The following is a 16,180-nucleotide window of genomic DNA, read 5'->3' as shown; positions in this document are numbered from 1 at the left end:
GCCCCAAGCATAGTGCTGGAGTGCTGGCTAGCGTTCCTATAAGTGCACGAAGGCTGCGATGTGCCTCAATTAGACAAGCTTCGTTGTAGATAATTTTTGTTGCACTGCTGTTGGCTGTGAGATCACTGTGAATGGACCAACTCTATATTAAATAACGTGTCTTTAAACAGAAAACACACAGAAAACCTGATTATATGTTGATGGGTTGGCAAAAGTGTTGTGACAAGATGCTCGTGGGAGCTTGACCCTGTATCTCCCCCAGGATCAATGGCTTGGTGTTTGCCAGTTCAGTGTTCACAGCGATGTAAGGATGTAACTAGCACAAATAATAAGATTCGAGTGTATGTGGAAATAAAGCTTTAAAGGATGTAACTAGCACAAATAATAAGATTCGAGTGTATGTGGAAATAAAGCTTTCAAGATTTTTTAAAAAATATTTATTTTATTTGTTTGCGCCGGGTCTGTAGTTGTGGCAGGCGGGCTCCTTAGTTGCGGCACACAGGCCCCTTAGTTGTGGCATGCGAACTCTTAGTTGCGGCATGCATCTGAGATCTCTTTCCCTGACCAGGGATCAAAGCCAGGCCCCTGCATTGGGAGTGCGGCCTCTTAACCACTGCGCCACCAGGGAAGTCCCAAAGCGTTCAAGATTAATATAAAAATTAGTGGCCTAATAATACGCATGCCGGGCTTGGTGGCGCAGTGGTTAAGAGTCCGTCTGCCAATGCAGGGGACACGGGTTTGGGCCCTTGTCTGGGAAGATCCCACATGCCGCGGAGCAACTAAGCCCGTGCGCCACAACTATTGAGCCTGCGCACTAGAGCCTGCGAGCCACAACTACTGAGCCTGTGTGCCACAACTACTGAAGCCTGTGTGCCTAGAGCCCGTGCTCCGCAACAAGAGAAGCTACTGCAATAATAAGCCCACACACCGCAATGAAGACCCAATGCAGCCAAAAATAAATTAAATAAATTAAAAATAAAAAAATAAATAATAGGCATGCCTCCTCATTAACACATTCATTAAAAACACCTAGGGTGGGTCTCATAACCATGATTTCTAAATAGAACAGGAATGACATTTGGAGGCAGATTAGTTATTACCGTAACAAGTCATATACATTTCGTGGCTTATAATAACACACTAATCTCAGTTTCTCTGGGTCAGGGGCATGGGTGCAGCTTAGCGGGGTGCTTGGCTCAGGATGGTCACATGCTGCTATCAAGGTTTCAGCTTCAATCTCATCTGAGGCTCGGGGGCCTCTTCCCAGTGCATGTGGTTTTAGCAGGACAATCTGTGGCCTCACCTGATTAAGTCAGGCCCACCCAGGAAAATCTCCCTTTTGATGAATTTAAAATTAACCAATTTGAGGGACTTCTCGCGTGGTCCAGCGGTTAAGACTCTGCTCTCCCAGTGCAGGGGGCTCAGGTTCGATCCCTGGTCAGGGAACTAGATCCCGAATGCTGCAACCAAGACCCGGCACAGCTAAATAAATAAATAAATTAATTAATTAAAAGAACCAGCCAATTTGAAGCCTTAATGTCATCCGAAAACTCCCTTCACCCTTGCCATATAAGGTCACCTAATCAAGGGAGTGACATCCATCTCCTTTGTCATATAACCCAACCTACTCCTTGGTATGTAACACCAGGAGGCAGAGATCATGAGGGCCATCTTAGAATCCTGCTGACCACAGGAGTATATACAGCAACTGTCATGTGACATGCAAATTTCTGTGATTTATATTGCGGAACCAGGCACAGGAACTAATCCTATTTTGATGTGTTGCCCAAATTCTCAGTTGAAGGAAGGACCGAGTTCCAGTTTAGCGAGAGATGTAAGTTTCTACCATCACAGCTCGTGGACACTTGACTCTCCAGTTTGACTCAGGTCTTCTAGCCACACTTCTTTTTTTTAATTTTATTTTTTTAAATTTTTGGCTGCATTGGGTCTTAGTTGTAGCATGCGGGATCTTCATTGCGGTGCGCGGGCTTCTCTCTAGTTGCAGCGTGTGCGTTTTCTCTCTGTAGGTGTGGCACGCAGGCTCCAGAGAGCGTGGGCTCTGTAGTTTTGTGGCATGTGGGCTCTCTAGTTGAGGCGCGCGGGCTTAGTTGCCCCGCAGCATGTGGGATTTTAGTTCCCCAACCAGGGATCGAACCTGCATCCCCTGCATTGGAAGGCAGATTCTTTACCACTGGACTGCCAGGGGAGTCCCTCTAACCACACTTCTAATCACACCAACTCCCCGGTAATCTTGTCCATTCCGTGACCTAGTGCAGCACTGGCCAATAGAAATATAATATGAACCACATGTGTTATTTAGAATACACTAGTAGCCCCATTAAAGCAAAGTAAAAAGTAACAGGTAAATTAATTTTAACAATAATTTTTATTTACCCCATTTATCCAAAATAGAATCATTTCAACATGTAATCAATATAAAAAATATTAATGATATTATAGATTCTTTTTTTTACGTGAAGTCTTCAAAATCTGGTGTGTGTTTTACAGCCGTAGCAAATCTCAGTTGAGACTTGCCATGGTCCATTGCTCAGTTGTCCCATGTGGCTGCCATCTTGGAAAATGCAGAATTTGACTCTGACGACTCCCCCAGTTTTGCCTCCAGCTCAGACTTCTCCCCTGTACTCTGTACCCAATGACATTAGGTTATTTCCTAGTGTTGTAGAGAGTTTGTTACAATTTTTTGTTCTTCATAGCAACACAGAGCAAAAGTAATTGGGTTAAAATGCTTGGAAATCAGAAAAAGAAAAAAAAGGTAAAAGGAAACAAACACCCTGCTGAAACATTTGGAGAAATAGAAAAGGAAAAAAAAAAAAGATCCATGCAACATACAATGTAGGGTCAAGACCTGGGCTCAGATAACCAATTAATTGGAATTCATCAAAACGAAAAACTCTCTGCTTTTCAAAGGCAACGTTAAGAAAATGAAAAGACAGGTCACCGATTGGGAGAAAAATTTAAAGTAGATATACCAGGCTTCCCTGGTGGCACAGTGGTTGGGAATCCGTCTGCCAAGGCAGGGCACACAGGTTCGAGCCCTGGTCCAGGAAGATCCCAAGTTCCGTGGAGCAACTAAGCCCCTGCGCCACAACTGCTGAGCCCACGTGCCTGGAGGCAGTGCTCCGCAAGAAGAGTCCACCGCAGTGAGAGGCCCGCGCACCACAGTGAAGAGTGGCCCCCGCTCGCCACAACTAAAAAGAAAGCCCTCGTGCTGTAGCAACGACCCAAAGCAGCCAAAAATAAGATACATAAATTAAGGGGGGAAAAAAAAGTAGATATACCTGACAGAGACCTGTATCCAGAATCTATAAAGAACGTTTATGATTTGTGAATAAGAAAACAACACTGTTTGTAAAAATACACAAAAGACTTGAGCAGACACTTGACAAAACAAAATATAGAAATGGCCAATAAGCACATGAAACGATGCTGAACAACACTGGCCATCAGGGCAATGCAAGTCACAACCAGGAGATAATCTCTTAATACCTACAAGAGTCATTAAAATTATAGACTGATTTTTTTTTTTTTCGGTACGCGGGCCTCTCACTGATGCGGCCTCTCCCGTTGCGGAGCACAGGCTCCGGACGCGCAGGCCCAGCGGCCATGGCTCACGGGCCCAGCCACTCCGCGGCATGTGGGATCTTCCTGGACCGGGGCACGAACCCGTGTCCCCTGCATGGGCAGGCGGACTCTCAACCACTGCGCCACCAGGGAAGCCCCTAGACTGATTTTATGACGTGCTGGAGGGGATGTGGAGCACTAGAACTCTCTTGCATCACTGATAGGAATGCAAAATGGTAGAACACCATGGGAAACCTTCGAGCAGTTTCTTACAAACATACACCTAGGGGACTTCCCTGGCGGTCCAGTGGTTTAGACTCGGTGCCTCCACTGCGGGGGCCATGGGTTTGATCCCTAGTCGGGGAAGTAAGATCCTGCATGCCGCATGGCGCAGCCAAAAAACCAAACAAACAAAAACAAAACAAAACAAAAAACCCATACACCTAGCCTATGACCCAGCCATGTGCTCCTAGGTTTACCCAAGGGAAGTGAAAGTGTACGTCCACAGAAGGACCCGGACATGATCGTTCATAGCCACTTTATTCATACCAGACCTATGAAAACCACCCAGATGTCCATCAACAGGAAAATGTGATCCATCCATACAATGGAATACTCCTCAGCAGTAAAAAGGATTGGACAACCATTATATTCGACATGAACGAATCTCAAAAACATTATGGTGAGGGACAGACACAAAAGAGCACATACTGTATAATTCCATTTACAAGAAATTTTAGAAACGGAAAAGCTGCACTATAGTGACACAAAACAGAAAGTGATTGCTTCTGGGGTTGGGTGGGGGAGGTGTTCACTAGAAAGAGTCGTGAAGGAACTTTCTGGGTGACGGATACATTCCACAAGTTGCATTTATCTTCATTCAACTAGTAACTTTTTCTGCAGGTCCAGGAAAGCTTCCTGGAGGAGGTGGCGACTAAGCTGTGCCCTAACTGACGTATAGGAGTTGGCCAGACGAAGCGGGTGGGTGTTCCCGGCAGGGGTGGGATTTGGCAAAGGCCAAGTGGCTTGAATGGAGTCACTGGGTTTAAAAAATTTGGAACAATTAAGTAGAGGGTTAGGAGTTCAATGCCTCGACGCCTGAGTCCTATTCCTGACTTGCTTCGGGATCCCGGACATGACCTCCCTCTCTTTGGGCCTCTCATTGCTTCATTTTTCCCTCAGGAAAATGGGCACGAGCTCCCTTATTCCTCCTGGATTTCCCACAGACTATGAGAAGCCGCCGAACGGATGATGAGTGACAGTTCGTTTGAGCCAATCGCTGGAGCCTAAAGCCCTGCCTTCTTTTCTCGTGGGCCAATCGCCATGTTCTCCTTGAGGCCGGCCGCTTGGCGGAGGCTGGCCAAAGGCCTCGTGACGTCACAGATTTGATAAACCAATAGCAGCTATGAAGAGGCGGGTCATTTTGGTGATAGACAGCTCTATTTCAAGATGTCCGCTTAGCGCGGGGTCCGCCGGGAAGCTTTGAGGCGGTGCTGGGGGAGTAGGGGCGGGAACTCCCGGTAGATTTTGCCCAATCATCAGTCGTACTTCTTGCGACAGACAGGCAGTCTTTCCCATCCCGGTCGACTTATGGGGGCGGGGTTCGGCACGCCAGACTGGGCGGGCCCCTCGACTTTGATGGGCGTCTTCTTCACCCAATTGCTAAACGGTATCCCCAGACGGGTCGCCTCCATTGCCAATGAGATCTCCAGGCGGGGTCGCGGTGGGCGGGCCTTGGACCCTCCGGTATAAGGCGGTCCCGGGGGAGTGCGGAGAAGGGGGGGGTCTCGGCGGCCGGAGGAGGAATAGGCGCGGGTGAAGATGGCGGCAGCCGAGGCCGCGAACTGCATCATGGAGGTGAGCGCCTGGAGCGCCGTCAGGGGCAGGGGGCAGGGGGCGGTTTGGAGGTCGGTATTTTATGCCTCCGTCTTGGGGAAGGGGCTCTAAGTCGCCGGATTGGGGCTGAAAGCCCCCAGCCGTACCGAGGGGGCGTCGCATTCTCCGGATATGGAGATACCGTTTGAAGTGCGGGTTCCCTAGCTTTCGGGGGCCTGAGGCAGCACGCCGCTCCGAGGGTCTCCTGCCCCCTTCCACGTGGAGGAGGGCTGGGGGCGCTTCCGGCCTGGCCCCCACGTGGCCGCGGCGCGGTGGGTGGGGAGGTGGTGTGCAGTGCCCGCTGGCCCGGCGGGTTCCACGTGCGGGACAAAGGCCCCGCCCCCGGCCGGGGGAGGGGCGCCCCGGGGGGGCGGAGAGGAGGCTCTGACCCTCCTTCTGAGGCCCCCCGACCCCCTCCCCGGGGATCGTGACAGGCACCTCGGGATGGGACTTACTTGGGGACCTCCGCGAAGTAAAGAGTCTCTTGGGAGGGGCAGTGTATCTCGACTCTCAACAAATCCCTTCCCGGACCAGGGCATCTGTTCAGGCATCCGTCCAGGTTTCCTGCACTCTTGCGTTGAGATTGTAGGAAGACGAAGGATTGGTTCCCTCCGGGCCCCCCTCCCACCCCCTGTTTCCTGTCCCTGGATTCTCCCCTCTTTGGGAGCTAGGGGGATGGGGCATGCCCCTGTGACCTCCCTTTGGTTGGTGGGGGGGGCATCTAGCTGAAGGAGATCCTTCCGGCTTAGGCCCTGTGCACCCCCTTGTGGCCATTTCTGGGTGTGTGGGAGGGACATCTTTTTCATGGGGCGTGTCCCAAAGCCCACCTCCCGTCGAAGCCCTCCCGGGCTAGGGGAGGGAGAATCTGTACTGGGAAGGGGATGTGAGGGAATGGACGCAGCGAACTTTACCCCCTTCTGGAGCCCGTTCTCTCCCTGGGGCATTTGTGAGGGTGGGAGTTGACCTCCCCTTTCCTGAGGCCCTGTTTGAGGGTCCTGAGCCTGGTTGCCTGAAATGGTGTCCCGTGAGGTTTGATTCTCGTGCAGCCCTATGGGGCTGGTTCCGGTGCTGTGTTTCAAGCGCTCTGGGGGCTTGTTTGGCGGAGGTATCGGCGGTGTTGAGAAATGCGCCCCGGTGGGAAAATCCTCTCACCAGCAGCCCTTCTTAATCCGCGTCATTCACTGGCTTGGGAGGATAGAGGTGGGGCTTGGAGTCCAGGGGGTCATGTCTGTGATTTCACGCTTCTTGGAGCCTAGAGGGTGGTTACATCAGGAAAAGCTGTAATCTGATGGAGTCTCCCTACTCTCACCCCTTACCTTGTAAGCAGTCTCTGGAATGGGAGGTCGGCTCCCAAGATGCATACCTTGGGGGGCAGCCCCTAGGGGTCACTCCAATGACTCCTATCCCCCTCGGCTGTCTCCTGGACCAGGGCCTGTGTGGGTGGAGGAAATATCTTCCCCAGAGGTTGCCCCAGGACTTTGCCCCACACCTGGGGGGTTTCAGGGCCTGGGATGGTTGTTTGAATGGAGGGTAGGTGGGCTTGAGGGTCCAGAGTCTGGCCTCCTCCCTGGTATTCTACCCTCCTGGGCAGCGGGTGATAATCGAGGAGGTTGGCTCTCACTGGTTTTGTTTGGGACTCCCTGAGTCCAAGGCAGGAGCTAGCGGCCGGGGTGCCAGCTCTGGTGGGGCGTCTGTGTGCCACACCTCCTTTCTGGAATCCTCTCAGACGAGAGACTGGTTTGCGGAGGTGGCAGGTGCCCAGTGGGTACACCCTGCCAACCACCCTCCCCCAGCTACTCATGGCACCCCAGGATGGGGGTTTGTGTCAGGAAGTGTCACCTAATCTGGGGGGATTAGGTGATGAGGGGGAGTGACAGCTGGCAGTGCCTGTGTGCCCAGTGGGGGCCAGTTCCTCTGGCCTGGATGGGGGAGGTGTGTCATCAGGTGCCTGGCCAAAGAGGGGCAGTGTGGGTGCAGGCCACCATCTCTCCAGCCACAGCTGGGATAGAACCCCCCTTCCCCTTCTACTCCCCCCCCACCTGCCCCACACCCTTTTAAAAACAGCCTTGCCTCTTTATTTGTCCACTCTCCTCAAAAAAAAGCAAAATTGTAGGACATACCTCCTTGTCCCCCAAGAGCCGGGGTCCCTTGGCCTGGCCCTCCCCTAGTCACTCCCAGTAGCTAATCCTTTCTCCCTGTTACTCTCTCCTAGAATTTTGTAGCCACCTTGGCTAATGGGATGAGCCTCCAGCCGCCTCTTGAAGAAGTAAATATCCTTTTGTGAGACCCTTCCCCACATATACATATCTTGTCACACATCAGGCCCTTTCTAGTGGTCTTAACTATGATCCCTCCTGCTTCAAATCAGTTTACCCTGTGCCCCGGAAACACTTAGTACAAACTCCCTCCAGGTTTGTGGCCCCTATCTGGCCTCCCCCAACACTGTGGCTACTTCCTTAACTCCATTTCCAGCCCCCCCTTTGTCCTTCCCTATGTCTGTCCCCGTTCTGCCTTCCCCTCTCCTCCCCTCCCCAGCTGTGGGCTGAGCTAGAGACGGGGGCAGAGAGACTGGAGAGATGGTAGGCGTGGCTGAGGTATCAGGGGTGCTCTCCTGGATGGTGCTCTGGGGGGGTCCTGGAAGAGGAAAATGGGGTGTTAGGTTTGGGGGTTCCTGGGAGAGGCAAGATGGCAGGCGGGGCCTTTAGGGTTGCCATGGTACGGTTTGGGAGGGTGGCTCTATACTCCAGGGAGAAGTAGGGACCTGGAGGCTTAAGAGTCTGTGGGGAGCCCCCAGGTTTGACCCCTGTTCCCATCCGCCCCCTCCCAGGTCTCCTGTGCCCAGGCAGAAAGCAGCGAGAAGCCCAACGCTGAGGACATGACGTCCAAAGATTACTACTTTGACTCCTATGCTCACTTTGGCATCCACGAGGTGAGTATGGACAGACAGCTCATAAGGCTGCTGCATCTTCAGGGGGGTTAATGTTTGGGAGGGCTGGAACTTAATTTCCAACGCATGCGCACTGCCTTCCCTGGCAGTGGGCCTCCCCTCTGCGCATGCGAGGCTCACGCTCCAGGGTCGCCTCTCCCAGCCGTTGCCTTGGAGACAGAGGTTAGCCTGGCTCTCTGCTGGGCCCCTCTTGGGAGGCTGGGGTGGGAGCGCGCATGTGTGCCTGAGACTTTAGCCAGAGTTCAGGGCCTGCCGGTCTCTGCCGCCCTCTTGTGACCGGCGGCGGGATTGTCCCCCAGCTGCTCGTGCCCAGTGTGCTGAAGGCTTCTCGATCCTTTTGCACGCGATGGAGGCCGAGGTCCCAGAAAGCAGCTGGGATGGAATTGTGAAGATTTTTCTTTTTTTAATTGTTATAAAATATACATAACAAAATTAACCATTTGCAAGTATGCGGTTCAGTGGCATTAACTTACTGAGGACTTTTTAAAGCCAAGGCTCACAGGGGCTTAGGTGGCAATGGTAGAACCTAAGGTGGCTGATATGGGAGTTTAGTCCACCCAGTCCGATTTTACAAATAGGGAAACTGAGGCGTATGGAAGGGAAATGACTTGTTCCAATGGGACTAAAGCAAGTTAGAGGTCTGAGCTCTAGCTCTCGAAATGTCAGTGTGTTGGAGACCAGGGCACCCTGTTTTACAGTTGGGGATGCAGGCCCCCTCATGATATCTTTGTACCCACCCCCTTCAGGAAATGCTGAAAGATGAGGTCCGCACCCTCACGTACCGAAACTCCATGTTTCACAACCGGCACCTTTTCAAAGACAAGGTGGTGCTGGATGTGGGCTCGGGCACAGGGATCCTCTGCATGTTCGCTGCCAAGGCCGGGGCCCGCAAGGTCATCGGGGTGAGTGTCCTAGGCAGCAGGCGGGCCTGGGCCTGGGGACGGACAGGGGGCCCCTTGGGGCTCAGGGATTGGGTGGAGGGGGATGGGGACTGAGGGTGGGACTGGGGGGGCTCTCACCCTCCCTTCTTCCTGGGCCCCCAGATCGAGTGTTCCAGTATCTCTGATTATGCGGTGAAGATCGTCAAAGCCAACAAGTTAGACCACGGTGAGCCCAGGAAGAGAACGGGTTGGTGGGGAGGGAGCGGGTGATCCCAGCTTCCCCGGGGCCCTCGGCAAGGGGATGGGGGCCACTGAACTCAAATTCAGGCGTTCCTCCTCTGTGGACTCTGGGCTGCCGACAGCCCAAGAATCCAGCCTTCTCAGAACCCACCACCTGACAAGTCATCTTAGAATCTGAGTGCAGAAGTCGCAAGCTCAGTGCCTCAGTCTTTAGAAAAGGGGGGAGGGGGAGCGGGGCAAGAAGCAGTCTTTCGTTTTTTCAGTGAGTGTTAGAGTCACGTGGTTGGCATCTGAGGGCCTGTAGTAAGAAGTCTCCTACCTGCCTCTCAGCCGCCCTTCTCTGAGTGCAGCCAGTGGTCCCTTCCGGAGAAGTCTGTACCTATGAGCAAATATACATGTGTGTGTGTTTCTACGTTCATGTGCTGGTTTTTGACACAGATAGCATTTCATACATATTAATACAAGTCTTCTGCCTTTTGTTTTTTTCACCTGCTTATCATCACCTGCTTAACACTTCTCACGATGTTGAGAGGATCTTGCTTTTTGATGGCTGACATCATCTGTCTACACATACACCAGCTTTCTTAACCAAGCCCCTGGTGATGAGCATTTAAGCTTCCTAGGTTTCCATCCCCCTACGTGTAACGTCATTGTCATCTCATATACAAACTAGTGTATCTGTGAGGTCAGTTCATAAAAGTAGGATCGTGTGGGTCAAAAATGGAAGTTGGGCAGACACTGCCAAATTGTCCTTCCCACCTGCAAGGTTTGAGGGGCAGAGAACATGGGAAGATGGTGGGTTTTTCAGATGTGAGGGCTCTTGGCATTCTAGAAGCTGAAGGGATTTTATTAAAAGAGACTAATATAATGCATCCCCAAGTACCCATTACTCAGCTTTAAATATCTCCTTTTGAAGCAAATTCCGACTGTATAAGTACTGCTGCGTGTGTCTCTAATAGATAAGGCCATTTTAAAAGTATGACCTGGGCTTCCCTGGTGGTACAGTGGTTGAGAATCCGCCTGCCAATGCAGGGGACATGGGTTCGAGCCCTGGTCCAGGAAGATCCCACATGCCGCGGAGCAACTAAGCCCGTGTGCCACAACTACTGAGCCTGCACTCTAGAGCCCTTGAGCCTGGAGCCTGTTCTCCGCAACAGGGGAAGCCACCACAACGAGAAGCCCACACACCGCAACGAAGAGTAGCCCCCTCACCTCAACTAGAGAAAGCCCATGCGCAGCAATGAAGACCCAACATAGCCAAAAATAAATAACATAAATAAATTAAAACAAACACACACACACACACACACACACACACACACACACACAAAACATGACCTGGCGGTCCAGTGGTTAGGACTTGGCGCTTTCACTGCCGGGGCCGGGGTTCGATCCCTGGTCGGGGAACTAAGATCTCACAAGCTGCAGAGTGCAGCCAAAAAAAAAAAAAAAAAAGACCATGACTGTTAGCGGGAAAATCTTTTTTTTTTTTTAATTTTTCTTTTTTTGAAAAACAAAACAAAACAAAACCCTCGCATCAAGGCCTGACTTTTAATAGATTGCAGCAAGGGAGCTGCTCTGCTGAGTATGAAACCCTGACCCAGAAGCAGGTCGTCTACGAATGGTTTAGCAGCTTCCCCACGAATGTGCAGTGCGTGACGGGCGAGGGGTCAGCCACCTTTCTGACTGCGCCTCGTGTCCCAGGACGAAGGGCTCTCCGCACCGGGCCCTAGACCTGACTGTTGGTGGCAAAATCTTAATGTCACCTAATACCTAATCCATGTAAAGTTTTTGCTCCTACCTCAAAAATACCCCATGATGAATGAATTTTAAAACTAAGTTAACAGGGTGTGGCTTCAGCTCGCGGAGTTCTTTGTAGATGCCCCAATACAACCCCCAGCCCTTCCTTGAGAAGACAAGGGCTGTCCCAGTGGGGTCCCCAGGCCCTGGACCATCCCCCATCCCCCCCAAGGGAGGCGAGCAGATGGGCTTCCTCTGGGCTGGTGGCATGTGCCCTTGTCTGCCCCACAGTGGTGACCATCATCAAGGGGAAGGTGGAGGAGGTGGAGCTTCCGGTGGAGAAGGTGGACATCATCATCAGCGAGTGGATGGGCTACTGCCTCTTCTACGAGTCGATGCTCAACACCGTGCTCTACGCCCGAGACAAGTGGCTGGTGAGGCCCCCAGTGGGGTGGGAGCAGCTGATGCAGGCCAGGGTCCTTCAGCTGTTTTGTTGAGCATATGTCAGGGTCTAGGCAGAAAAGGAAAGCCATGCTAGGTATTTCCCACAGTAGCAGTGAATACAGGGGATTGAATACATCTACACAGATGTTAGGAGGCCCACAGCCAAGACAGGGGAGCCAGTACTGGAAGCTAGACAGGGACAGGGAGATGGTACAGTGTCAGGAGAGTTAGTGCCGGGAAGAGAACAATAGCAGGGCATAGGGATAGGGAGGGACTGGGGGGCTGTGGTCCCAGGTGCTCAAGTCAGAGCAGGCCTCCCACGGGAGGTGACTGAGACCTGAACAGAGGATGGGAAGGAGCTGTGTGGGATCTGAGTGGAAAGGCACACTGGGCAGAGGATTTCAGCCAGTGCATAGGTTCTCGGGCAGGAGTGCACCTGCTGTGTGTTGAGCAGCGGCGAAGTTGTAGTGGAATGAGGATCTGGAGGAGCACTGGGGGGCGAGGGGTGGGAAGCCAGGGCGGGGGCCGGGGGGGCCAGGGGGTGAGGCGAGGGGTGGAGGGGCCTGTGCAGATCTTGCGTGACCCCTGAGAGACTTTGCTTTACTCCTCCGGGGAGTGGGGGCGGGGGCGTGCTTCTGAGGATTCCTCAGGACCTCTGAAGGACAGGGTCTGACTTAGATGCTCCTGGGAGCCATCAGGCAGCCATCCGGGGAGCAAGCCGAGGGCTGAGGCTGGGGACCGGTGAGGGGGCCGCTTCAGGAGTCCACGTGGGAAATGCTGGTAGCCCAGACCAGGGCGGGGGCGGAGGTGGTGGATAAAGAGACAAAACGGGGCAGCGTTGCCGAGGCCCCGCATCCTTCACGCCCTTGCCCTGCTCCTTTGCGCTGTGCAGGCACCCGACGGCCTCATCTTCCCGGACCGAGCCACGCTGTATGTGACGGCCATCGAGGACCGGCAGTACAAAGACTATAAGATCCACTGTGAGCTCGGGGCCTGAGGAGCCCAAGGGGTGGGGCAGCTTGGGGCCAGGTGCCCCCACGGGCTCACCCCTCCCCTCCTCCCCAGGGTGGGAGAACGTGTACGGCTTTGACATGTCTTGCATCAAAGATGTGGCCATCAAGGAGCCCCTGGTGGATGTGGTGGACCCCAAGCAGCTGGTCACCAACGCTTGCCTGATAAAGGTGAGGGGGTGGGGTGGCTGGGTGTCCCACAGGGTCAGCCCAAGAAGGGCCGGTGCGTGGGACCTCAGTGCACAGAGTGCTTGCTTGCCCGAGGTCTTGGGAGCCTGATGGATCTGCTGGAGGTGGCGCTAGACGCCTGGAGAAGCCACTTCAGTTAAAGAGCTTTGTGAGCCAGGCATGACCCTTGGGTTCCAGAACAAGGCAGTGACATAGGCTGGCCCTGACCCCAAGGCACACCTCCCGGAGGGCACGTCCGCCCAAGGCAGGCAGCTAAGACCCCAGGCAGGGCCACCAAATGCAGAAAGCCCAGCACCACGAGTGAGTTTATACACACATGGGTCCCTGATAAAGACTACCAGCAGCCATCATTTTTTGAGGTCTCCCTCCCGACCCACAGTATCAAATCTTGCTGGGATGCTCATGGCGGGCAAACCTGGGTGGAGGAGGGAGTTTGTAGAGGGAGATGGCAGGGCAGACGCCCTGACTGGGTGAGCCTCCATGGCCTGAGTCAGGAGTCACGGTTTTGCTTTGAGTGCACCGGGGAGCAGTCAAAGGATTTTAAGCAGGGATGTGACATGATCTGTTTTTAAACTGTCACACTGGCTGATAACGTGGAGTAAGGGATGTGGGGGGAGAGGGCGGGAGCCACGGAACCTTGTTAAGATGCTGCCGCATCGGAGGCGGGGATGGTGGCCAGGGGCAGGGTACAGGCAGTGGAGAGGGGAAAACGGGCGGTTCTCTAAGGACCAGTAGTTGTTGTAGGAGGTCGAACTGTTGGATTCGGGCTGGAGTTGGGAGAGCAGGGAACAGGGCATCCAGCGGGGCACCCCCAGCTTTCCCCGCTGGGCCGGAGGTCGGGGAGTGGGGCTCACGAGGCTTATCCCGCAGGAGGTGGACATCTACACTGTCAAGGTGGAAGACCTGACCTTCACCTCCCCCTTCTGCCTGCAAGTGAAGCGGAACGACTACGTGCATGCGCTGGTGGCCTACTTCAACATCGAGTTCACCCGCTGCCACAAGAGGACCGGTTTCTCCACCAGTGAGGCGGGGCCCTGGGGCAGCGGGGGCCCAGGGGCCGTGGGGCATGTGACAGGCGTGGCCAGAGGGAGCCACGGGGACACCGAGGACCCGGGTTCTGACGCCGGCTCTGCCAGCCAACCTGAGCGTGCGGTGCCTCCGCTTCCCCACCCGTGAAACAGCCCCTCCCAGGCTTGACAAGGGTGAAGGGGCCACAGTCACCGCTTAGTTGGTAGTCACTGGCCGCTGGGGTGTCTGGGCAGAGGGGAAGGTGTGGGCTGGGAAGGTTAGGAGGCGGGTGAGCCCGGCTGACCCGCCTCCCCCGCCAGGCCCTGAGTCCCCATACACGCACTGGAAGCAGACGGTGTTCTACATGGAGGACTACCTGACGGTGAAGACGGGCGAGGAGATCTTTGGCACCATTGGCATGCGGCCCAATGCCAAGAACAACGTGAGGCTCTGGGGGGGGTAGACTCAGGCGTTTTGGGGCCCCAGCACCCCTCAGCCCCAAGCCTGCCAGCCAACCTGGCTACACTGTGCTCTGACCTCATCGGTCTGGGGGCCCCCCAGGTCTGTCTATGGACCACAGTTTTATTGAGTACCTACTAGAAACCAGGGGGCCCTGGGGCCCCAGCGGTGATCAGGCTGAACCCCTGCCCTCCTGGCACTCATGTTCTAGACACAGGACAGTCACGTGGTAAATGCCAGCGGGAAGTGAATTCTGTGTCCAGCTGGGAAAGGGGCCGGCAGGTATTTGAGCAGGTGGGGGCGGGGCCAGCGGGAGAGCTGACAGGATATCCTCGCCCAAGTATGGGGGTGAGGGAAGGAAAGGAGGGCCGTCTCTTGCCCTGCTTTTTTCTCCTGAGTACCTGGCAGGACGGAGCTGCCATCAGCCTGAGACACGGTGGGGAAGCAGGTCTAGGGCAAAGTCAGGAGCTTCTGTGGGGCCAGTGTGGGTGTGCCCGCTTTCTAAGTCAGGGATATGAGAACCGGTTTAAGCAGCTATTCTCAGCCAGGGATGATTTTGCCTCACCCACCCATGTCATTGTCTGGAGGCATTTTGGGTGTCAACTGAAGAAGGGGTACTGCTGGCATCTAGTGGGTAGAGGCGGGGGAGCTGCTCTATCTGCAGCGCACAAGATAAGAATCCCCCCACAGCGAGGAGTGGTCCAGCCCTAGATGTCAGTAGTGCAGAGGTGGAGAAAACCCAAACTAGAAACTGAGAGACCCAGAGAGGGAGGAGGAAGCTGGGAGCCAGGGGTGAAGTGCAGTGAGGACTGAGGGCAGAAGTCATTGAGGTCATTGGTGACTTTGCCCCAGTTTTTCCAGCGTGCTGGGGGTGACGGGCACAAGAGGGTTGGCGTCCAGGAAGCCTTGGAGGAGAGGAAGTGGGGACGGTGGGGTGGGACCACAGAGCTTTTTGAGAGGAGGAAGTTTGCTTCTTGTAAAAGAAGGAGAAAATAACCTGCTGATGGGGCTGGTTTTGATGGGGGAAATCATAATGCAAGAGTCAGCAGCTGAGCTCTGCCACCCCACCCAAGGCGGGGGGCGTGGCTGGGTTCTAGGTGGTTTGAGGATGTCACATGGAGCTTCTCACGGGGAGTCAGGTGGGGTTCAAGACAGATGCTGGGAGTGGGACCGGCAGTGTGGGGTCTCTGGGGAGGGTGTGTAGACAGCCGGGGGGCCCACGGCACCTCAGGTGGGCTGGGGTGGCCACCCCTCCCTACCGCACCCCCGCTGCCCTCTGTCTTGGCCTGCCCTGTCCCAGGTTCCCCCTCACGCCCGCACTCTCCCCACAGCGCGACCTGGACTTCACCATTGATCTGGACTTCAAAGGCCAGCTGTGCGAGCTGTCCTGTTCCACCGACTACCGGATGCGCTGAGGCAGCATCCGGGTTCTCCCACCCCGGCCAGGCCGGCCCTGCAGGGGCCCAGGGGCTGCAGCGTTCTTAGGCAGTTTCAGGGCTCCCCCTTCCTCTCCCTCCCTCCCACAGAAGGGGGTTTCTGGGGCCTGGGCCGGGGCGGGGCGGGGGGGGTTGTGGGCACATCGTGACTGTGTTTTTCATAACTTATGTTTTTATATGGTTGCATTTACGCCAATAAATCCTCAGCTGGGATGGCTCAGCTTCCTGGGGGCGAAGTGGGGTTGGGGTTCCGTCCTTAGGTGCTGAGATGCCAGGCACCCGGAGCGTGGGGACAGCGCCTGCTGGTGGCTGCCGGTCTCTGTCACCACTTCTGTGTCTCTTGGTCTTACTACACCTCCACCCCACCCC

At 54.4% G+C, this 16,180-nt stretch overlaps 1 protein-coding gene across 4 annotated transcripts; it reads left to right on the top strand.

Annotated features, from left to right (window-relative positions):
• The first annotated feature begins 5,310 nt into the window (after positions 1-5,310).
• Positions 5,311-15,932, top strand: PRMT1 (protein arginine methyltransferase 1). 4 transcript variants are annotated; one of them, XM_060131721.1, is made up of 11 exons: positions 5,354-5,439; positions 7,670-7,723; positions 8,285-8,386; positions 9,151-9,306; positions 9,448-9,511; positions 11,557-11,699; positions 12,602-12,689; positions 12,775-12,890; positions 13,779-13,929; positions 14,237-14,358; positions 15,707-15,932. In XM_060131721.1, the coding sequence occupies exons 1-11, from the start codon at positions 5,404-5,406 to the stop codon at positions 15,788-15,790; spliced, it is 1,116 nt and encodes a 371-aa protein (XP_059987704.1). In that variant the 5' UTR covers positions 5,354-5,403; the 3' UTR covers positions 15,791-15,932. The 4 variants fall into 4 exon arrangements, with proteins under 4 accessions (XP_059987705.1, XP_059987704.1, XP_059987707.1 ...); XM_060131722.1 differs by lacking the exon at positions 7,670-7,723 and having other exon boundaries at positions 5,311-5,439; XM_060131724.1 differs by lacking the exons at positions 5,354-5,439; positions 7,670-7,723 and adding an exon at positions 8,018-8,036.
• Positions 15,933-16,180: the final 248 nt, after the last annotated feature.

The sequence above is a fragment of the Lagenorhynchus albirostris genome, chromosome 19, assembly GCF_949774975.1.
Source record: "Lagenorhynchus albirostris chromosome 19, mLagAlb1.1, whole genome shotgun sequence".
NCBI lineage: Eukaryota > Metazoa > Chordata > Mammalia > Artiodactyla > Delphinidae > Lagenorhynchus > Lagenorhynchus albirostris.
This window is presented reverse-complemented; position numbering and strand designations above follow the sequence as displayed.